The sequence below is a fragment of the Lagopus leucura genome, unplaced genomic scaffold (genome assembly GCF_019238085.1).
Source record: "Lagopus leucura isolate 7727_CA_CO unplaced genomic scaffold, USGS_WTPT01 Super-Scaffold_73, whole genome shotgun sequence".
NCBI classification, from domain to species: Eukaryota; Metazoa; Chordata; class Aves; order Galliformes; family Phasianidae; genus Lagopus; species Lagopus leucura.
This window is the reverse complement of record NW_024962252.1, coordinates 24,802,994-24,826,886: the sequence shown is the minus strand read 5'-3', so window position 1 is coordinate 24,826,886 and position 23,893 is coordinate 24,802,994. Positions and strand designations below refer to the sequence as shown.

The 23,893-nt window shown below is 42.7% G+C and overlaps 1 protein-coding gene across 1 annotated transcript; it reads left to right on the top strand.

The window, feature by feature from the left end:
* On the top strand, nucleotides 1-23,893 carry HMGN3 (high mobility group nucleosomal binding domain 3). The gene is made up of 6 exons (XM_042886228.1): nucleotides 1-107; nucleotides 14,604-14,654; nucleotides 20,130-20,159; nucleotides 20,780-20,827; nucleotides 23,272-23,385; nucleotides 23,503-23,893. The coding sequence occupies exons 1-6, from the start codon at nucleotides 93-95 to the stop codon at nucleotides 23,632-23,634; spliced, it is 390 nt and encodes a 129-aa protein (XP_042742162.1). The 5' UTR covers nucleotides 1-92; the 3' UTR covers nucleotides 23,635-23,893.

The window sequence follows — 23,893 nt, the reverse complement described above, 5'->3', positions numbered from 1 at the left end:
CCACCAGCGACGCCGCCGCCGCCAGCGCTGTCGGGCGGATCCGCGCTCGCTGCTTTCGCCGCGTGACTTTGGCAGCGCGCCGCGGGGACATTATGCCGAAGAGAAAGGTAACGCCGGGTCCCGCCTCGCCTCGTCCCCGGCCGCCCCGACCGCGGCACGGCGCTGCCTGTTGCGGGCCCCCCGCCTCCCCCCGCGGCCGCCGTCCCCGCTCGGCTCGGCTCGGCTCGGCTCTCCCGGGGCGGCGTTGCCCCCGGCGGAGGGGGGGGGATGCGGGGGGGGGGGAACGAGGCGGCGGTCGCAACTCCCGGCCGGGGCGGGGGAGGCGGCGCGGCGCTGCGGGAGGAGTTTCCCGCTGCCAACTCCGGGAGGCGGGGGGCGAGCCGCGCTCGGAACGGGCCGCTCCCTTCGCACCTCCCCACGTACGCGCCCACTGCGGGGCCGTTCCCGCCCGCCCGGGGTCCCCCGGTCGCCCGCGGTCGCGGCTCCACGCCCCGGGGGCGGGCGGCAGGAGGCGCTTCCCGGGGGAGCGGCCCGGCCCCTGCCCGGCCCCCCCCCCCCTTCCCGGACTGGGGGCCCCGCCGGGGCTCACGGACTGCGAGGAGGGCGCCCCGGGGGGACGGCCGCGCTGGGGTTCTCCTCGAGGGCTCCTCCCCGTGGCGGGGGCTCGGCCGTGCGCGTCGTAGATAACTGCGGCCCTGCCTGTCGAGTGGGTCAGCCCGAGAGCTTTGTCGCGGATAGGGGTCCACGGATAGCCCTGCGGCCCGTCAGCACACCTCTGAATAAAGCTACAGGTTGATGATGCCTGCAGAGCGTTTCAGTTCTCCTTGTGTTGTGGGTGATGCTAGCGTGTGAGGCGGGCACCTGACATTCAGCCCCAAGTTAGCAGCCCGGTCCCAGCCGTGCCAAGGGGGCTGATCCCTGTGCCCCACCCCACCCTGAAGCTGGAGTACGTGGGGCTTTCCTTCTGCCTTTCTGCCACTGCGCCTTTGCATAGGCCTTGCGTCCTTCTGCGCTTTCTGTACTGCTGCTCGTTGTAGGAAAAAGTTGAAGATGAGCCTGTGCCTATAGGGTGACGCAGTGCAACTCTGAGAACCTTGCTGCCTTCCCACGCTGTTTCCTTTGCCTGTGTGTGAGCTCACTGGTAGGGCTGCAGGCCGGCCGTTCTCAGAGTGAGCTGCTCCTGTAGGGTTTTATTGTCCACGGCGAAATGTTTGTTCAGAGAAACTTTTTCTGTGAGTAACAAGTCCAGGAGAATATGTCATTCTTAGAAGGCTATTAAAAAATTTTATGTGTGTGGTTGGACTGATGGAGATGAAGCGTGTTCAGTAAATGTGAAGCTATATATAAAATATGGAGTTGGGTGAAGCAGTGGTTCAAGGAAGTGGAACTTTATTGCTTTTTGAGAGAAATGGAATTGCCATCAGTGTCCCGCAGTGGTCACTTCCATTCAGAGTAGCAGGGCAAGGGGCAGATGGCATGGTGATGGCTGGGTATGGCATCGCCATGTATCCATGTGGGGACAGAGCCATTGCTGCCACTAGCAGCAAGTTCTAGTAAAGCACAGTTTTTAACTCATAAAGAGACTGCTAATCCCAATGGTTTTGTTAAGGAAGAAAACTCAAAAATAAACACGAGAAAATCTGTTATGGCAGTAAATGAATAATGCTGCAGAAGGGCATGCATCTGCCTGCTCCTGTTTTTGTGGGTGCCTTAGTGACTTAAATGGCTACTCCTTCCTTTTTGCTTTTCTGTCCATCTCCAAATATTTTATCTCTATGCAAACTTCAGTCAGCAGCTGCATCTTTGGGTGATGCTCGCTGTGAGCATGACGACTGGTGACAGCAAGTTGTCCCTGATGGGAGGCTGTGGCATTGCGATGGGTGTTTCACAGGTCCATGAGTTCATGGATGAAAGGAAAACCTTCCTGTATTCAAGTGGTGTAAATGCTGCTCTTGGACAGAAGAAGGTTGAATTCTGGACCCTTCCTAACACATTTCTGCACTCTATGTGTGTTGTAATGGTGTGTTGGGATGTTGTATTTCACAAGAAGGATGGCACGTCGGTGTGGGATAAACCACAGTTCTTGTTGTGGTATCAGTAGTGTGAACACCCTGACATGGGTGGATGCGGTTTGTTTTGTTGCCTGTGCAACTGGAATCAGTTATTGGGTCATGTTGGAAACCTTCTTAACCTTGAAACTGTAACTGTATCAGTAAAGATGGCTCTGCGTTAGCTGGGAAGAATGAACCGTAGAATCGCAGAATGGTTGGGTTGGAGGGACCTTAAAGGCCACCTGGTTCCAACCCTTTGCTATGGGCAGGGCTGCCATGCACCAGAGTGAGGAACTGTCCTTCACTCTTGTGAAGCTTTAATGTGTTCAGCAGAGAGACGAATGGTGCTTGCACCTCTAAGTGCACTGTTTATATGGGATGTCAGTAGGCCAAGTGGTTATGTGTCTCTTGGTTTGGGCCTGTTGGTTTGGGGCTGCACGGCAAAAGGACCCAGTTTGTTAATCCACTTGCAAGCACCATGACCTGTGCCTCGTATGTTGCTCTGAAAGCTCTTAGAGTTGAATGATGTGAGGACTTGATCCAACATTATTTGTTTTTTATAACATCTTTGAAGTTTGTTGTGGCTTCAGAGCAAATAAAAAGAAGTACTGGGATCTAATTCACACTTTTGTAACCTATCTGCTCCCTTGTAGCCAAGGATGTTAGCTTCTGAAGTGCAGTTGATGCTATGAAAACAGACAACATCAGGTTCCAGGTTCCAGATCTGTTATGCAAACCTGTTTTCTCCTAAGTCAGTACATGTACCCAGCTGGTCTCTGTGCAAGGAAACTAGAACTTCTGAATGCTGTGCTTGGAATGCTGTTCCTGTAGTAGAAGTTGGAAGGTGCCGTACTTCATGCTTGTCCAGTGATAATGCATTTATTTGCATGATCCCATTATATTCCCTTTTTGCAGGACTCTTACCTTACCAGTTTGTTCATCAACCAGGTGTCTCTTCAGTGTATTTTCTAATCCTTGTGTTTTGGTGCAGGTTCTCACATACTAACCTATATAGAATGTTCCAAGTTGGAAGGGACCTGTAAGAATCATAAAGTGTGTATTTTCCTCTGGACCTCAACTCAGTTCTCCTTGTGAAATTCTTCTTGGTGTTAGAATTTGTTTCTGAAGTGTTGCAAATCTTCTAAGAGGAATGTAGTCCCTCTTCTGCTGATGGGGAAATGGAGCACAAAAGTAAGTGACCAATGGTCCCTTCATATTAGACGCTCAGTTTAAGATGTCTAAAGTGAAATGGCTACTTCCCCCTTAACAAACACTGCTTACGTGCTCTGGGTGATGCAGTTGTTCTCAAAACTTGTTTTTTTGCTTTGTGGCCTGCACAAAAACTGAGGAACTTGCACTTGATGTCTGGTTCTCTGAGATTTTATTGGAGCAACTTATCTGTGACTGAACACCAATCAGCTGATGAAGCCCAGCATTCTGCAATGCAACTTGGTGTGTTTTCAGCTAAAGTTGCCTTCGTTTTGAAGCTGCTAAGTGGGGAAGAACCTCCAGTGGTGACAAAAGGATTTGCACCTTGCTGTCATCATCACTGGACTTGGAAAGCTCCTGGTCTGTAACTGAGGCCCTTGGTTCATCCTAGAATTCACCAACAGAACACAGAGACAGGGAAATGTGTGGCTTGTGTCATGCTCTGGAAGTGATTACAGACTGCAGGGACAAGGGGAATCAGCAGCAGATGCTCATGTCTTGGCTGCTGCCCGCTCCCCTTCTGCCCCTGTTCTCACTCCAGACTTTACCTCCGCATTTTCCTTTCTCTCCAGACTGACTGCGTTTTCCTTTCTCCTTCTTCTACCTGGGGGCTAAGAGAAGTCAGAGCTCTGAAAAGGTGATTTCTTTTCCATTTCCATGTTAGATCAATCCTAGACCAGTAACTGCCAGAAGACAGGTGAGACAGCAGCAGAACGAGACCTTCTTCTGATCCCCTGGCTTTGGGCAGCCCAAATTGAAAAATTCCTGCACACCAGCAGAACCCTGGGGTGAGCTCCCACCTGTGGCCTCCTCTGCAGGGACAGGCCAAGTGCTTGCTGTGCAGTCAGAGATGCACCTACATGCCACCAAGATGCAGAATGGAGGTGCTGGAGCATTTTAAAGGATTGCAGGATTCTTCTAATACAAGGGAAAAAAAGATCTTTTATAGCTTTTCAGTGTTAGGAGTTGTAGCACTTGTACTGAATTTGTAGCCACTGAAAATTTAAAACTTGATGTATTTGGAGCAAATTGCTGATTGGCCTGCTCCAGGTTTGACTGTCTCAAAGGGTCTAAACTTTCATATAAATAATTAGGCAAAAAAGAAATGTTTATGTCTGCTTATGGTACACTTAGATGGAATACAGTGTAGCAGTGTTGAGTAGCACTGGAAAAAAAAATAAAATATGCTTGAGTAAAGCTGCTGTGCCACATTGCAATAAATGATATTGCAGGGCTAATAAATACCTGCAATGTATATTTATCAATGATTTATTTAAAATAGCTTATAAAGAGATATATTAATGTAATTTTAACTATGATTGGGTTTTAGAGTTATGATGTTTATAAACTCATCAACAGAGGCTTTATAGATGTAAAATGTTTGATTGCTTTATACAATTCTGTAAAAATCTGACTCAGTAACAGTTGGTGACAATGTATACAAATTTTCTTCTAGATTATGCTGAAATGCAACTGGAGTTAATGAATGAGCATCCTCAGTGGTTTTAGATTGTCACTGAATTACCGATTAAAAGTCATGATGCTGCTCGGTGCATTGGAGCATGATCCCTGGTGAGGTGCTACCAGCAACACAGTCTACTTTGAACTCATCACCTTCCAGTTCAAAACTAACCAGATGCAAGTAATCTTTTTGTATGCAGGGATTTTAGGAAAATGCTTAATGAAAATAAAAAATAAGTTTGACGTTTGTTCAGATTGACAGTGGGGATATTTCATGTTCTGGAAATATCAGCATTGCTCGATTTTCTAAAAAAAATAACCAAAAAACAAAAGTCCCATGTGTGTAACTGGAATGTAGCTGATATATGCTACATATATATATTTTATATATATATATTTTATATATATATATATATACTTATATATATATATATATATATAAAATATATATATAATATATATATCACATATATATATCTCACATATATATAATATATATATATTTATATATATATTTTGTTCTATCTTGAAAAGCTTTAGCTTTCTCTACTGCTTTATACCAAGTAGTGACAACCTGTTAGAAAGGAGTAGTGCTGGGAGCAAGCTACTGACCACACTCAGAAGTAAGATCTTCTTAAATCAGTTTTATTGTTGGTGAAATGGGCAGTGTGGGACTTTATGGATCGGACCGTAGTTCAACAGATAGATCTCAGGTGGGCATATACAGACCAAAAGAAGCAATTCCAGGTTAGACCTGTGAGACACTGTATGCATTTGAGGTGTGTTTTTTGGCCAGAGCACTATGCCGTTCTGGTTTCTCTGGCACCAAGACTGGAACTGGCTTCATGGAAGGCAGGGTTGGCTGGGACAGGCAGAGCTCTCCCTAGTAGCAGTCAGTACAAATCCTGCCAGCCAGTATTCATCACACCGGCCTGGCTTGGGCTGTCTTCACAGTTCCTAACTCGGAGGGCAGTGAGGATTCCTTAATTCATTAGTTGGTACTCATCAGAACAACTCAGTGGTCAGATTGCACTGTTGTGGAAAAAGATGTGTCAAGCTCATTTGGTTATTTTTTCCCCTTGGTGACCAATTTTCAATTAATTCCTCCTGTAACTTGGAGGTACTGCTCCTGTCTTCTTATAGCAAGGAGTGCGTGTACTTGGTAACAGGGAAAGCTGCAAATATGAAAGACCCAGGAGTGTTAGGGTCTGTCTGCTCTAAAAGATGGTGTATGTTCCTTCCCAGCAGCATCAGTTTCATGGGACTGCTCAGATGTGTCAGCTCTTCCCACTTAACCTTCTTCCTTGTCCTAATGCTGACTTAGTGGTAGCAGAGGGCACTTCCATGGCTGGAAATGGAGTGTCTGTGACATTTATTTGTGTGCTGTTTGCTCCTCTCAAGTGGAGTTGATGAGAGCTCCCAGTGCTTTCTTCGTACTGGGAGAACGTCCCTGCCTCTGCCACATCCTTCCTTTCTTATTCCAGCTGTCTCCCTCCTCTGGAAGTTTTATCTTCGTTCATAACTGCTTTTAGGTTGTCTGTGGAGCTATTTTTCTGTTGCAGTAGTGCAACGCGTTGCAACTAACCCCACTGGAGCTCTTAATGGGATAGAAGAGCTTGGTGGATTGAAGGCATTGTACCAATCACACCTTCAGTGCCTGCCTTTTATCTGGGACCTGCTGCTCTCATCTCGGGGCTGGATGGTCCATGGCACCAGTTAGTTGCAGCTGCAAGAATGAGGGCTCTTTTCTACATTACTGTCTTCATCACAGTTGCATCCTATGGGAGGGGAGGCATGGTTCACCTTCCTGTCATTCACAGTACTTCTCTTTGTCGGAGGTGTGGCTATTTTCAGGAATCAGTTGCACTGAAAATCGTTTGATTAATCTCTGTCTTCAAGCAGATGGAATATTTTATTTTTTAGAAGTACTTGGTGCTTTGCTTTGCAGATTTGATCAGTTTCATTTAGATGGACTTCAAAGCCTCGTCTTTAAGGTTTTAAAAACTGTGCATGTAGGCTTGAGTCTATCAGCTTCATCTTGCTTGCAGAACTGGCAGCAGCTTTGAGAGGCCACAGAAATAATATTAGTGGTTGAATTTCATCCATCATATTCTTTGAATCTGCCTTTTTACTTTATGGTGGCAGTAATGTTGCTAAGCAAATATCGAGACAAGAATATCGGATGTTTATGAGGGTGGATAGTGCTAGGACAAGGGGGATAGTTTTAAACTGAGACAGGGGAGGTTTAGGTTAGATATTAGGAGGAAGTTTTTCACACAGAGGGTGGTGACGCACTGGAGCAGGTTGCCCAAGGAGGTTGTGGATGCCCCATCACTGGAGGCATTCAAGGCCAGGCTGGATGTGGCTCTGGGCAGCCTGGTCTCGTGGTTGGCGACCCTGCACACAGCAGGAGAGTTGAAACTCAATGATCATTGTGGTCCTTTTCAACCCAGGCCTTTCTAGAATTCTATGAATTTACTCACTAGCTATTAGAGTTCTCAGCAGTGGAGTTGGAGGGAAATGGAATGACTTCAGATGTGCTCTCTTTGCTGCTCCTGTGGCTGATCTGCATTTTTCAAAACATGGCTAATTACTTCAGTGGCTGAGGAAGGAACTGTTGTAAATTACAGCACTGCTGTTAAAATCTGAGCTGCAACCCCTAGAAACTGCTGTTACTTCTTCACTCTGATGTAGGCAGAAAATGTAATATTCAGAAAACTGGCTCCAAATGGCGAATGCAGAAGGAATTACTTATGTTTTCTTAAGTCATTCGTCCCTTCCCAAATCATGCAACTTTGGCAAGTAAATGGGGTAAAAAGCAAAAGCTAACTCAGTTGTAAGACCTTTAAAATGTTGCATCAAATTTCAGGGTGGCTTGAATTATTTTGGTCAGTCTTTTGTTATTCCCATTTTCTGTGGGAATAGCAAAACCGCTACCTGCAATGAAGGTTAAGTAGTTATTCTGGGTGGTTTTGGGTATCTAGAGGTATTCCAGGCCTGACTTTCTGTCTGTCTCGTCTGTCCACTGTGGAGGAGCATAAAGCTCACAGATTTTACTTGTTTAAAAATTAAGGAATGTAATAATGTGAGTTTGATTGTTGTTTTTTTCCCCAGTCCTACTGATTTTGATTATAACCAGGCTATATTCCTATACTTTCAGAGAATGTGTGAGAAAGTGATGAACATTTACTCTATTTGGCTCAAATTTCTAATCAACAAAAGAGATTTTGATCAGGAACTGTTTTTTGTTTTTGTTTTTTTTACTCCTTCCCCCCAGCTGCATATTGACAGCAGAGGACATTAATGGCCTTTTTTTTATATTTAAACTTTTTAATGCACTCTGTGTTTTCAGAACTTCATGACCTCGATGTTCTCCCCCAGAGGGTTAGAAAATGAAATATTCTGCTCTTAATAGGTACAGGTTATGCTGTAATGCTCCTTGAGAGAAAGGAATAAAACATTATGTAGACTGTATTTGTTTGTTCTTTTGGGGTTTTTTCTTTTTTTGCATCAGGAGTCTGTGTTTGATGTAGTACAGGTGGAACTCAGTAGTTCTGTATCTGGAGCAGGAGGGAGTTACTCTGTCATACATATTTTAAAATACTTCTAAATACTTGACAAACCTTAGGAACCTGCAGCTTCCAGCCTCTCTCTGCACAAAATAGAACTTATGTGTGTATATATATGCACATACAAAATTTGCACAGATGACACATGTATGTATAATTTATATGTACATATATTTATGTGTATTTATATATGCACTTATATAAAAATGTATACGTGTACCCATACCTCCTTAATGGAATCTGCATAGCAGAACTTAAAATACTAGAAGAATATACAGAAAAACCCCTCAGATTTTTGAAAGAGTACGAATCAGATATTAGTTTTGATAATTATTTTAAAAGTGCAGCTGCTAGCCAAATGTATTCTACGCTTCGTACATGATTGGTCAGAGTTACTTGATTATAACATTAGTGTCATAGTTGTGTTTGGTTTTTTTTGTGTGTGTTGTGGCTTTTTTTGTTGTTTGTTTGTTTTTGGTTTTTTGGATTTTTTTTTTTTTTTTTTTTTTTTTTTTTTTTCTTGATAAACCATGGCCAGGCTTTTTGTAGGGCAAAACAAAAGTGTTAGAAGGAGTGTACTACTTGATGTCTTCGGGCATTTAATAGGGTGAGATAATTCCACTTGCGGAGTTCATTCTTATTGCCTTGGCAGCAAGCACGGTTCTATCAGCTGAAAACAAATCAAAGAACCAGCTATAAACAAAGGTCAGTGATAAGATGCTGCAGGAGCTGAATGAGGAAACAATGGTTAGAAGGGTGGTGTGGGAGTTGGTTGGCGTTGAATTAGTCAACACGCAGAGCATTCCTTAATCTAAACCAAGAAATAAACTGCATTTTAATTACATTTGTGAAATGGCATAAAATTTAGAACTGCTGCGAAGATGGAAATAATTAGAAGATCTTGCATGTATGGGTAAAGGGTTCAATTGAATTGAATTTAGTCTAATGCGGAGCTCTATTCACAGGGAAGGAAAGGAAGGGAAATGTTAGAATAACAGTACTGTAAAACCTGACAAAGACTTAGGACTCAATATGTTGCCTTTTCCTGCTGCTGTCATTTTGCTGCAAGCTTTTATCTTGTTTTGGTGGATGAAAAGAGTTGTTGGAGGAACAACCAAAGCATTACGTCATGGAAATCGCAGCTGGGATGGTGAGCCAGGAAAGTATCTCCAGGCAGTCCCATCGCGGGCGGCGTATTGCGGTGTGGCTGAGCAGAACAGATCGCGAGGAGGGGAGGAACTGCTGTGGAGAGTGCTCATCTGCTAGGACAGTTAGGGCTTGCTGCCGTCCTAACTTCTCAATGTGGTGGTTGTTATGAAATTGGTATCTACTTTTTGCAAGGATATGAGAGAACTAATTCCTGTCCCACCAGAGCTGAAGTGTTAAGTGTCGGCTAGTAATACGATCCTTCAGAGAATGAGTGATCTATTTCATTTTACAAGCAACCTGCTGCACCAACTGTTACTTCTCATGTACTTGTGCTCTTCATGCTTTTAGTATACTCCCTTATGATAGTGCAATCCACTGTCTGCAGAATATTTATCCTGAAGCTGGTCACTGCTGGTTCAGACCTGCGCCTTTGTATCTCTCAAATAGGTTTGATTAACTGTAATCCTTTGGGTAATTGTGCTTACGTTAAATCACGCTTATATTGCAGGGCTTTGATATAGAAATTGACACTTTGTTGTTTGCTTGTTTGTTTTTTTTCTTTTGTCGTACATCTCTACCAGGTAATCTGGCCTTCAGAACAAAATGAGAAGGGAACTTGCTTGCTTGTTCTATGAAGTGTTTTCTCAAGAAGGTTATCTAGTTTCCTGTTCTCAACAGTTCTGTAGTGGTGCTGGGACTGCAGTTACCACAGCATTGTCCTGCTGCATGGAGACACCAGACCTTGGGTTTACCTCACAGCTGTTGAAATAAATACAAGAACTGTGTATGGAAACAATCTCAAAATCACTATTCCCTTTTTTTAATGCTGTGTTAATCTATTAATATTGAGTCCTCTCAATATCGTTTTCTGGATTGTCCCAGAAAAAGAAAAGGAGGGGAAAAAAAAAAGCCCTGTAACAACTGATTGAAACAACTGATTGCTAATAGGCAGGGGGAATCTGGCCTGCAGCCCTTCATGTTAGCTGTGTGGTATAGAAGTTATGCAGATCTGACAGATCTGTTGAAGCTTAGCTGCAGCTCAATTTGCAATCGTATTGCCAGTGTGTAGTGCAAATGGAGGCATGACACAATGTGTGGTCATCTGAACCTAAAACTTGCTGTTGGATTAAATGTCAGAAGCATATTTATAGTTCTCCAGTCAGCTCCTTTGCTGTGCCTTCTGTGTAACTGTGCCTGGAAAAAAAAAAAAAAAAAAAGAAAAAAAGAAAAAACAATAACAACCAGCACTATTATCTGTATCCTTATCTGTAGTTTCTTTTTCTGTCTGTCTGTCTCGTCTCTTGTAGGCAGCCATGCAGCATCAGGCATGGCAGGCCTATAGAGGCTGCTTCCAGTATAATGCAGGCATGTTGTGCCCTTCCCTGTGGTGCAGTGCCAGCACTGGTCCTTCATTTTGCAGCACCAGACTTGCAGTGTGCACAGTCCTGCCCCAGCTGGCTTACAGTGCAAGGCACGGAACCAGGGTGTGCTTAATGTGAGCAGGTGTCACGTGGGACATGGTGAGCCGTGGCGTTACCTCATGTGGGACAACCTGCCAAGAAGATGGGTTCCATAGTAAGTCTGACTGCTTTGAGCCCAGAGTTCCTCCAGTAATTTGTCACCAGAGCAGAGGACGAGGAAGGGTTTCTGTGGAAGAGCTGGGGATGAAGACTTGAAGGTTTTGATGGTTTCTACATAAAAGTCCTGAGAGATCCAAATAGGTGTGCAGGCTGCTTCTGCCTCTGGCATGCCATGTTCTCTGGGAGCCATGCCTGGCCCAGATACGTGCGTGTGCAAATCTCTGATCCCTGGGAAGAGGAGAAAGTGCTGCAGAAACCTGCATGGAAATCCACGTCAGCCAAGATTTGCTGGAGCCTCTTAATAGAACTCACAGAAGGGAAAACAAATTCCTTTTCCTCCTTTAACTAATATATCGTAGCCTGACAAGTTTTTGGTGCTCTGTCTACATGAAGAGTCCCTGGCCGCAATTGCCCCATGCCGCTTCATTCCTGCCTGCTGTGCTGGCTCAATTGTTTGTGCAGCTGTGCAGTCAGATGGTTCTGCTGGAGCCAGGGAAGGCTATAGATCTATAATCTGCAAATGGATTTATAAGATTTATACACTTGTTTAACAGCAGCAGGCTGTTTTTCAACAAGATCAGTTGCCCTCCTTGCGACATGGTCTCCCTTGCAGCTCTGTGGCCTGCTGGGGAACCAAGGCATGGAGCACACATGGCCTACGACACCTGGCTTGTAGTGATTGCAATGGGAAGAGACTGGCTGTGGGATGAAATGAGAGTGTGGTACAGCTCCTGTCTGCCTGCCACACCTTGGAGATGGTCACAGGGCACATCCCGCTGGGGAGAGAAATGTTAGGCCTTCATAACTGAAGGCTCGGGGAACACCTGGTAATGGCCTTCCTATACCTAAAGGGAGCTTGTAAGCAGGAAGGCAATCAACTTTCTGCATGGGTAGATAGTGCTAGGACAAGGGGAATGGTTTTAAACTAAAATCTAGGTTAGATATCAAGGAGAAATTTTTCACTTAAGGAGTGGTGAGGCACAGCTGTCCAGAGAGCTGTGGGTGCCCCATCGCTGGAGGTGCTCAAGGGCAGGGTGATGCCCTGGGCAGCCAAGCTGATGGGGGGGGCAGCTCTGCCCACAGCAGGGGGTTGGAACTGGTTGGGCTTTGAGGTCCCTTCCAATCTAAGCCATTCTGTGATTCTATGATTCCATTCTATGAACTACTCTCGGATTTTCTTGCTCAGGAAGAACTAATTAACTAACCTAATTGGGCTAGGTTAGGTAATGTATCATAGTAGTATACAGTGGTTGTGGTTCCATTAACAGTATTTTAATAAAACTTCAAATTTGTTCTGTGGTTAGCTTTGTGAACGGTTTTAAAATCTGTTGTCAAGCAGTAATACTGACATCTAAAAACAGACTGCTCTGTCTGTCAGAAGCATAGGCATGGTTTCAAACTAAAAGAGGGCAGATTTACAGTGGATAGAAGAAAGAAGTTTTCTACAGTAAGGGTGTGAGGCACTGGCACAGGTTGCAATGAGAGGTGGTAGATGGCCCCATCCCTGGAAACATTCAAGGTCAGGCTGGATGGGGTTCTGAGATCCTGATGGAGCTGAGGGGGTCCCTGTTCATTGTAGAGGAGTTGGACTAGGTGACCTTTAAAATTCCTTCCGACTCAGATGATTCTGTGAATCTATGGCTTTCATTAACACTGAAACAATTGAGTAAACTACAGTGTGCTAACTATACAGTGTTCAGGGTCAGGATTTGTTCCTGGCCATCACTGCAAGGCTGCTGGCATGTGGCAGGCTGTATGTGAAGATTTATCCTTGTTTCAAAGCTCCGAGGTTCCTAAAGTGAAACAGTGTAAGCCAGCCTGGTGGTGGAGTGGGAGTTGGTTCAATTTACAGTGAGATTTTAGCCTGGCTTCCAAGATAAATGAATTGTGCTGTCTTCCTGTCCCTACCCCTATAAACTGTGAGCCCCTTGGCCACTGTGAGGGGATTATAAAACTTGTGAGAGTTTCTATACAAATAAGTGCTTAGCACAGGAACGATGCTATTTGAGTTCCCTCTAATGGAAAGGATGCAGAGTAAGTTTGTTAGACTTGACAAAATTCATATGGGAGAAGCAGGTGTTCTGAATCCATGAGCTAGAGAAAGGCTGTGCTCAAAGCCTGCACCATATTGTGTGCTGAAGAGGGAAGTTGTAGGAACGAGGCTCGCTGATCGTGGAGCTGCTCGGTTTTGTCTTTTGTACTCCCAGCCCCACACTGTCAGGCGGCAGCAGCTCTTTCATGACTGAACGGAGACGCTTTGAGGAATGCAGCCCCGGAGCAGCCCTGCAGGAGGCTGGCGAGGCTGCATGGCGCAGGGAGCAGCCAGCCAGGCTCCATTTTGGATGCCGGGCTGTTGCTATTCTGAGTTGTGCTGCCCTGCTCACGCAGCTTAACTTCCCGCTGTGTTCCAGCTACTTAGATGGTTGCTCCTAGGCTTTTTTTAAACCAGCTGCTTTTGTGGCACGCTTCGTTTCTGTCAGGAGTGCTCAGCAACAAAGCCACGTTCTGTTTTCTGGTGGGGAGCTGAAAATATCGTTCTGTAAGGATGTTAGCACCCAGTGACACAAGGCAGTGGTCAGCTGCTGCAAACCCCGTGTGTGTGGCTGAGGAATTCCATGTCAAAACCTGAGGGCAGCTTGGGGCAGGTTTGGTTTCAAAGGAGGATGGAGAAGATAACTGAACTGCTTCTTTACTGATTGGAACACAGAACAGCCACCACAGTGCCTTCTCCTGCTGCCTGTTAAATGCCTTTAACCACATGCCTTCATTGTAGTTCTCCAGCTGCTGCTGTTTGCTGTATTCCCATGAATTGCTTGCATCTAGGTGGAAACCATGTTGTTTGCAAAATGTAAAATAATGTAGCTTGAGTTGTAAATAAAATAACATAAGCTGGATTTTTAGCAATGTTTCTCTGGTACCTTTGGCAGACAAACATTAAATCGATCAGGCTGAGGCTTTGCTCCTGTGAAGAAAGCTTGTCCCTGGCTTTCCTGCTGAGGTCTTGGTGATTTACTGATTTTTACCGTTTTGATGGGAGAGATGAGATGAGGGGAAGATACTGTTACAGCTTCCAGCTGAGCACGCCCGAGGCACAATAACAGTAAAGGAGATAAATAAATCACTCATTCCAGTAATGCTGGGGTTTTCTGGTTCACCTCATCTCATTACTACTAAAGTTGGTATTTGGAAAGGAACATGTCAAGTTTCTTGGGGAATTCTAAAGCCCTAGTAGAGCAAACCTCAGGTTTCTAGTCCACACTTGCTGTGCTTTCAAGCACTGATGAGGTGGGACTCCCATTGCAGCCTGCAGATGTTGTAGTTAATTGGCTGGAGGGATTATTGAGGGATGATGGTACGATGCATGATCTGATGCCTACAATCCTGGTGCTCAGTCCTCGTATTCCTGAATGAAGGTATTCTATCCTCATATTCTAGAAATGACATTGGTACGATGCTGCTTGCACCAGCCCTCCTTAAGTTGCTGCAGTGTATGGAAAGAAGAATCTTCACCATAATCTTTGTTTGCTGTTGCTTGGATGTTTTTAATTCTGTAGTAAAAGCACTGACTTAATATTTTCTTTCAGTCTCCAGAGGGTGCTGAAGGCAAGGATGCAGCAAAAGTAACTAAACAAGAGGCAAGTATATTTCCTTTTCAGTTTGTTTGTTTGTTTGTTTTAATTCATTAAGGCATGTGTTTATTTAACTGGAGATCTGCAGCCTTGCATATCAGAAGACTGCATGTTGCTCTGCCACTCTAGCAAGGTGATTTCAGTGGGAGTAAAGGCAGTTTGCTTAAAACTAGAAGTCAGCCGCATTTGTAGCTTATATAGTGTGAATTGGTTTTGGGGTGCTGAGGATTCTTTCAGCTTAGTGATGCACAAAATAAATTTAGATCTTTTCTAGGCAAGCTTTGGTAAGGCAGCAGCATAGGATGTCACTGCATGGAACTGTGTGTCACTCTCTCCAGCAATCTGGCAAGTGGGGTTAATGCACACACCTCAGCCACACTACTTCCAGACTTGAGTGACTGATAAAAGGGTGTCTTGAGTTAAGATACTGTGCCCTGAACAGGAGCAGCTGATGCATTTATGTGCTTTCTTTGTCTGAATTTCTCTTAAGGGCACAGTAACTTCTGTCAGGAAAGGAAAGGAGACAGCAGGTGGTATATTGACCACTACAGTAAGCTGTGCTGGAGCTTGTCTGCCATGGGAATGTAAAAAGAGAGGCAGAGGGGAATGAGGATTTGTTTTCCTGGGTTGTCATCTTTTGTAGCAGACCAAGTTAAATCAAGACCTTGAGAAGAATGGGTGAATATTCAAATGAATCAGTTCTTGTAAATATTTGGGCATACTCATACAGGAAAGAAAGACTGATGAAAGTTTACTTTGTGTGGTTTGCAAAATTGGTAGTCGGTCAGTTAGCAGGAAAAGATGGTGCCAGGAAGATGTCAAAATATTTCAAAAGATGGCAGCGCTTTAAATGAGCTCCTGAGGAAAAAAAAATAGTTGAGACAAAAGGAGGCCTGGGAGGAGTTGATTTTTGGTATCTCAGTATCTTCCTTCAGAATTTCCTATGGAACCAGTTAGTTGGTTTTCGCTTTGTGTGGTGATTTTTTGTTTTTTGTTTTTTTTTGCAAAACGTGGGAAGGCCAACTAAATCATGATAAAAATATAATCCTTTTTGCACCAAATTAGTGTTTTTCTCTGTACAGTTTTAAATATAATTTCTTCAAGGGACAGAAAAGTTAAACATGTAGGATGAAACTTGGTTATAGATTGACATTGCTACGTGCCGTACTTGTCCTTAATATTTTTCTAGATCAATAGTATCAGTAACTACAGCTAAATTCCTTATAGACTGCTGAGCCATGCATAAATGGGAAGTATGTAGTATAAAAATTGTGCCAGGTATCTGACCACAATAATAAAAGTGGCAGTGGGTTGTTCAGGAAGACCAGAGAGGCTTTGAAGACAGAATTGGTGTTAATGGAGGTGTATGGTAACTGTTGAGTCACAGCTTGATCTACTGATGGAGCACCTGGAGAAAGGACTTGGTCAGCCCTGGGAGCACAGATGAAGGCAATTCAGCTGTGAGACTAGAAGGGGTGAAGCCTGGCTGCACCTCTCTTAGGCCTCTTTTAAGGGCTGAGTGCCACTGTGGAAGGATTTCTGGTTAGAGATCCCTCCCTTGTGGAGTTCTCCTCTGTGAGCCTAGATCTTTGGAGATGGGTGAGCTTTCCTTTCCTGTTTGTTCTTTTGCCATTCCACTCCTGTATTGCCTTTCCACTGTGCTAGTCTGTCTGATTGTAACAGGAGGTTTTGTTTACCCCTCAGATATTTGGTAACAGGCATAGGGTGGCATTGCAAAAACAAACAAACAAAACAAAACAACAACAACAACCCATAACAAAGAAAAAGTTAAAACTGTAAGTGCTTGCTGCCTGGAGGAACAAAACAAAGGGCTGATGAAAGGGTGATCAGCTCTTTCCAGTGCCTTCTGTGGGGTTGTAGGAATTAGTTGTCAGAAAGCTAACCTGTGATTGTTCTTTATCCTGGCAGGAATGTAAATCCAAGTAAACTCTACATATTCATCAAGAAAAGGAATTTTATTAAAATTGGTGACCTGTTAAAAGGAGCAGCTAAAATGTTGAATGGTTCCAGGTGGCAGAGGAGCTACATGATATACCATCCTAAAGGCTCAGAGAAACGTATGCCATTTTTCAAAAACCGTCCCACCCACTGAAATGACTGAATGGCAAAATAAAGGGAATGTGTTATATTTTTTTTAAAGGTGTTTTTGTAGAGATGGAAAATCATGAACTAACTCTCCAGCAGGCCAGTCAGAAGCTGAAATACGGTAATGAAGTTCTGACTGTGGAAGGTTCTTACAGAGGTTCTTGCAGCGGAGCCGTTTCCCACATAATATTTGGAGGATGTTGTTAAGGAGAGGGAGATGTAGGCAGGCCAGCTGTATTCACCAGCAGCCCAGCTATGGAGTTGCCAAACTGTTACGTGCAAGACGTAATTTAGTGCTTGCACTGGCCCCAATACCAGGGTAACTGGAAGTGATGAAATGCTCCCAGTACTTTAGATAAGGGATTCTGGAAAACAAAGACTGTAAATCTGAATTGGGAAACTAGTAAATAAAAAAGTAGAATGAGTACATGTGGGTGAATGTATAATGGGAGAGTCAATGCAGGTTTTGCAGAGAGAAGTGCTACGTCATGTAGCTGAATTGTATGTAAAAGGCAACAGGTGTATGAATGCTCTGTCAGTCAATGTGCCGTCTTACTTGCATGCAAAGAGCACGTTTGGATAAGGCTCCCCAAACAGGTTCTTAAAGGAAATGAGCTTGCGTGGATTAAATGGAAGCCCTAAACAACTGATAGCAGATGAAGGTAGAAGAGATAGGGAAGTAGTATTTAATTTTCATAATGGAGGAGAATTATTGGTGGGATATTGAGGACGTTTGTATTTGGGCTTGTGTTGCTGAGTATATTCATTATGTGATTCTAGGAGAACAGGTGATGGAGAAATGACAAAGTTTGCTGAAGCTTATGAAAAATTATCAGGGTGGTCAGAAGTGAGGAAGTCTGAGAATTATGTTATCTCACTGATAACATGGGATAAAATATGAGTCAAATTCAATGTGGAGAAATGCAAATTAAAACAGGGAAAGCTGTTAGTGAGTGTCACCAAATCAGCTATTGGAGAGATTGTAGAGTCACTCTTAATAGCTATTAGAAAATGCCCATTTTTCTAGTCAAAAGGTAAATGGAATGTGGGGACAGTAATAGAGGACAGAGTGGGAAACATATCACAGTGGGCACCCAAAGGGGAACTACCAAATGAAGTTCTCTTGGCTCTTCTTTAAAAAGGATAGAAGGAAAATCATATGAAGGATAGTGGCACGTAGAGGGGGGTGTAGAAAAAGACTTCCAATGGAATCCAGCAGACTCCAGATTCTTGACTTAGCATATGCCATGTGATAAAGTCATCAGTCACGCGGAGAAAGGCAGGGAATAACCCAGGAGCAGGAGGAATGTAGTGAAGCTGAGTGGCAGCAAGCTTAAGAGAAAGGCAATGAGGGGAGGAGGTTTTTCTTTTCCACACAGCATATACTTGCCTTATGGAACACATTACCACAGAATGTTATGGAAACTGAGTGTAAATGAGTTCACTAGGTTATTAGATAAATGTATGAGGAAAAAAAAAGTCCCTTGGGGGCTGTTAAACACATAATGTGTATAAAATATCCAGGTTGGAAAGTCTGCAAGGTGGATTGCCAGAACCCGAAGCAACAGGAAAGTGCACAGTGTTGTTTTGTGTCTGCACCATTTCATAGACAATTTCCATGGATGTTTGCTGGTGTCATATAGAGCGTGCTGGTTGTTTCTGTCCTGGTAGGACTGTTTGAAGGGGGAAATTCCAGAAGCACATTGCAATGTTGCCTTTGCTGACCTGACTGCAGTTACTTCCTTGTAGTCAGAAAGAATAACATATGTACCGACTGAATAGGAATTAAAATGACTTACTGGTCAGGCATTTTTAAGGAACTGGGGGGGGGGGGGGTTGTGCTGAGTTCCTTATGATGATACAAATCAGATATAAAGCCAATCATGAAACTGAAACAGTTGGGGTTATGCAAAGTGTTATAATTAATCTGAGGCAATATATTACCCTTGAAAGATTAAATGCTAACATCACAATTCAATGCCTAAACATTGAGGGATAGAAATAGTTGATTGTGAAAACTTATTTGTAGAAGGTACCTCGAGCTGGGAGTTCTTTGATTACCAGACCAATTGAAATGCTTTAACTTGTTCTCAGAATAGTGTTAGTTTGCTTAACCAGCAGTCAATGTTCTAAATTGCCAGGAAAAGAGAGGATTGCATTTTTTTTGTTAATGTTGCCTACATATTCGATGGCTGAAAATATTTCTAGGTGTTCTTTGATAAGACTTCTATTTTCTTGAACTCAGATCTGAACTTTTCACTACTACTTTCCATGAAGGATAATTAAATGGCTTCAATGAATACAAGTTACTGCATTCTTTGGATATTAACAACAGCTTTTTTTCTTTTGAGTTATGTGGAACTGTGGCTTTTTTTTGTTTTGTTTTGTTTTCAGCTCAACTTAAATGCTTATCATGTGATTAAAAAAGTGGTTTTGATTTACTTTTTTCAGCTGTGTTATGCTGGATATTTGTTACAAGGGAATTGTCTCTATTTTCATTACAAGTGAGATTCCAGTTTATGACATAGGCCAGACCTTAATGGTGTTTGCAAATCATGCCATGTAATTGGATTGTGGGTTCTTCATCTGTTTTAGTGAATACAAAAAATACTGTTAGCAGACTACTTAGCTTACAAGCATTTCTAAGACCTATCTAATATTCAATAAACTTATGAGAAAGTTCAGAAGGAAGTAAAGTTTAGTAAGGAAGGTGATGATGAAAGGTAGAAGAAAAGTAATGTATTTGACTGACTTCTTTCCTTTTTGAAATTATATTTAAGTAAAGGAAATCATGTCTGTGGAGCTGCCCTTGTATGCCTGACTCTTGAATTGAGTGTGGGGGGCAGCTGTGGAAATGAGGGGCCCCTCAGTTTCATGTTTTGGAATTTTCTCACTTCCTTTAGGGAAGGATGTTATCTTTATCGCGCTGTTTATCAGATAGCGTTTCTTACTGGCTATGACAAATTAACAGATTAAAGGACCGTCATTCTAAATATTTAAGAAATAGAAGTATTTTTTGAGAAAGGTTCAGTGTGCAGGTAGTCAAGCTTGCTGTATTTTTTGAACATTTCCTAGAGCAGCAGTGGACTCGGAAGTACTCGTAAAACAGGGAGAAAGTAGTGTTACCATACTGAGAGTAGACTTTGACATCAGTAATGAATTTTTTTTCACGAATTACAGTTTCCGCATCACTCAACCCTTAAAAATGTCCCTCCAAGATGAGGAAACCCTGAGTTGCAGTTAGCAATAGATACCTATTTTGGTAGGGACGTATTTTACGCTGTCATCAAGAAACAACTGATAACGGTGTTGCTTTGAACACCATTTGCTGTGTAAGTCTATAAAGATGCCTTCTCCTTTTTTTCCTTTCTGTAGCCCACGAGACGATCAGCAAGATTGTCAGCTGTAAGTATGTGTAACAGCCCTTGGTGTATGCTTTTCTAGGCACGTGTTTTCTCAGACAAAACAGGTTTGTTATATTTTGCTTGATTCCATTTTTATTCTTGCTGAAGGGTGTTTAAGAACTCTAGAGCTCAATATAATTTATTTTCTTAATTTCAGGAGGTTATTCTTCCCTGGCTAAGTGCAATGCTATCTGTTGCATGTGATGTTGACTTAGTACTATTTTGCAGGCTGATGTTAGCTGTAGAAGTGGAACTTCTCTGTGAAAGGGGAAGGACAGTCCTTTCAGGGTTTAGTTTGATGCTGCCACTGGTATTTGGGTTTAGTTCCTTTTCTCTGTTGCAATGTATCTGATGGGCTTCTTAAAAATAGTTATTTGTAATCTCCACATTCAAGTTTGACTTAGAATGACCCTCAAATTGCCTCCTCGATGAGTCAGCTAATGAAAATAGATGTGTGTACAATGATGAGGTACATTAATTTTTTTCATCTTTTTTTGGTGCATGGTAAGGAGTGGAACATAAGGGGGAAAGGTGAGGTGTGGGGAAGCTGCTGAGCGGAGGTTGGGTGGTTGCCTCCTGGTGATATATCTGACGCATTGTGCAACTAAAAATGTTTTTTAGAAACCTGCTCCACCAAAACCTGAACCCAAGCCAAGGAAAACCACTAAGGTAAATACTCTTCTTTTTAACTACCATCATTGTAGCCAATAATAAGCAAGTACACTCCCTCTTTGCATTGCAAACAGTTGAATTCACAGAGCACTTGCAAGAGGCATCAACTCGCCCGTCCTCCTCCCAGTTCTCCCCTCAAAAAAGAAAAAAACAAATTAGATCATTCTTTTCTTTTGGTTCCACCCCTTCCTGGCCTCATTACTGGCCTCAACAAAACGTCTTGCCTGTTTGATATGCAGACTATGTTAGTTTGTAGTGAATTCTTAGTTTAAGAAAAATCTTCACCTTTCCTATACGTTTCCTGAAATTTACAGGTTTGGTTTCTACAATAGGATTTGAGATTACTCTGTACTGTTCTGTTTTGCTGTCAAGAGGGGCAGTACTTCATTTCATAGTGAGACGCTGTTATCTCTTCTTGAAGCCTGACTATTGCTGAGAATGCACAATTATAATTAAAGGTGAAATTAAATACATTTAAATTGAATGGCTTGGGTTTTCTAGGCCAGTTACAGTCAAATTAAAATCTTATTAGTGTCTGAAATACCTTTTCAAGATTCTGCATGTAAATCATGTGCTTCAGAAACTGTAGATCTATTTGCGCCCGAGAGGAATGCTAAGTAAGAACAATTGCTTTATCATAAAGAAGCATACTGCTGGAAACTCAATCTGGCTCTCCTCACACTCACATTTTTCAAGTCCCTGCATTGGTATCTCAACTGGGGAAGTATCAGAATACGAAGTGAATGTGTAGAAGTAAAACTCCACAACTCTGAGCGCATTATAATTTATCACCTGAAAGTCTCTTGAGCTTCCCTCTTCTCTCTTTAATAGAGTATTAATGAAGAAGGGAGTGCATAGGTTCTGTATCTTCCAGTACATGTTGTGTGTGCGCTGAGCATGGTGGTACGGTGTCTGTTGAGGCTGCATTAGAGAAATCTGAGATATATTTCAGGTGAATGGAGTCCTTTCTGACATAATTCTGGGTAAGGTTTTAATACGGTAGTCTGAATTTTTCTAAGTTGAAACTGGATCCCATTTTAAGGAATCTATTAATCTTAGTCTCCTTAACAAAAAAGCAGCAGATTTGTACTCTGAGCCTGCTAATAAGCAGCCAAACATAATAAAGATTCAGGATTCCTTTTATTGTTCAAAGGTTGAATATTATGAATTTACTAAGTCCTCAGCTCGTTCCTTCGTAGCTGAAGATTTAGAACGATGCTCACAGCACCGGTAAGCATCTCAGACAGGCATTACAGCTGCTGTGTGTCATTGAAGCTCAAGAGAGAACGTAGTGGTTCAGGCTGCCCAGTATCTAGGATTAAGAACATCCCTTCTTGCCTGCCCCACTCTTCTACAGGGATCTTTGAGGAAAGGTAGTCAGTGATTCAAAAATATCCCTGCTCCCAGCTACTGCTGCCATTTTGCATGGATAATCTGAAGAGAATGATGCCACGGAAAACTTCCACAGCTTTTATCCAACTACTTCAAATCCCAGTGTGAAGTATTAAACAAACTAGCATTTAAATTTTTATCTCATTGCGCTTAAAATCCTTAATGTGTATCTTTATGTTCTCAGATCGCAAATGTAAATGCATACCTAGAGCAAGGAATTAAAAAATAAAAAAAAAAGAGTTCTATGGTAGAATAGTTTACTAAAAGCATATCTCCAAATGAAAATAGCAGTCACCATCCCTGGAGGTGTTGAAGTGTTACATAGAAGAGGCAGTGGGGGACGTGGTTCAGTGGCACGGTGGAGATGGGTTGATGGTTGGAGTAAATGATCGTTAAGGTCTTTTCCAACCTTAATGATTCTGTACTGTGATTCTGTGAAACTGTAGATAATTCCTTTCAGTAAATTCTCTGCTTTGTGTTGTTGCAGATAGAATTTTATCAGTGCTTGCCTTCCTAATGTGTCGGTTGGTTCTCACATGGACATGAAATGAATATCACAGATGTTATCAGACTAACAAAAGGACAACCAATGAAAATGCTTGTTTTTTTTTTAAATCCAGTTATTATTTTATATGAATCAAAAGCATAATGTTGTTACACGTGCTGCATGGTGTTTGTGCTTGACTGAATAACAGTGGTATAGTTCCATATACCATCCTTGGATTTGCTTATAGCTATACATACAGAGTATATATCGGTATACATAGCTCTGTATATATAGCTCAACCAAAGTAGTATGAGGGTTTTTTGTGACCCTGTGAGTTATCAGAAGCAGTAAGGAAGCATGCATCAGCACATTTTTTCAAAAAAAAAATATTTAGGAATCTGTATAACTTTGGTGGTATAAATATTCCAGGTAGCTTTCATCTGGTTTTGTTTCAGTCCAGCACATGCAGGTTGCTAAAATTTGTTTCTTAGTTGGTAAGAATGATGTAGGTGAGCTGTCTACTCATGCAGTGTCTGTGCCCATATTTGTAATCTTCTGTCAGAAGGAACCTGGAACAAAGGCCAACAAAGGTGCTAAAGGGAAGAAGGATGAAAAGCAAGAAGCTGCAAAGGAAGGTACTACACCATCTGAAAATGGTGAAAATAAAGCTGAAGAGGTACTTTCCACACATACCTCCTGCTGATTGAATCAGTGCTTTTTTAATTATTCAGCCTTTCAGACATTGATAGCGTGTTCATAATGTTTCTTTTTATTGCCCATAATGTTACTGCAGATTCGCATCTCTCGCTCAACTGTTAGTGTTTCAACATCCAGAGGTGCCCCACCCTGCACACTGTCAGTAAAAGGGCAGATTGAAACAGTGAAAGTTGAGGGTACGGTAGAGCATTCTACTTGTGTGCAGTGAATAGGAACAGATAGTAGTGTGGTGCTTTTCAGTATTAACCGTGGAAGCTGGCAGGTAAGGCTCATATTGCTTTTGAAAAGCTGGGTCCAACGAATTAAGAAGAGTGTGTGAATGTACCTGTTTTGTTTGTGTAAATGTAATGTTGAAGTAGGTTTGAAACCGAGCTGTTACAAGTAAGAAATGGAAGGAGTAAAGATAGCGTGGGTGTTTATAGACATGATGGCAATTTACCATAGTAATTAATTCCTTTCTCTCTTCT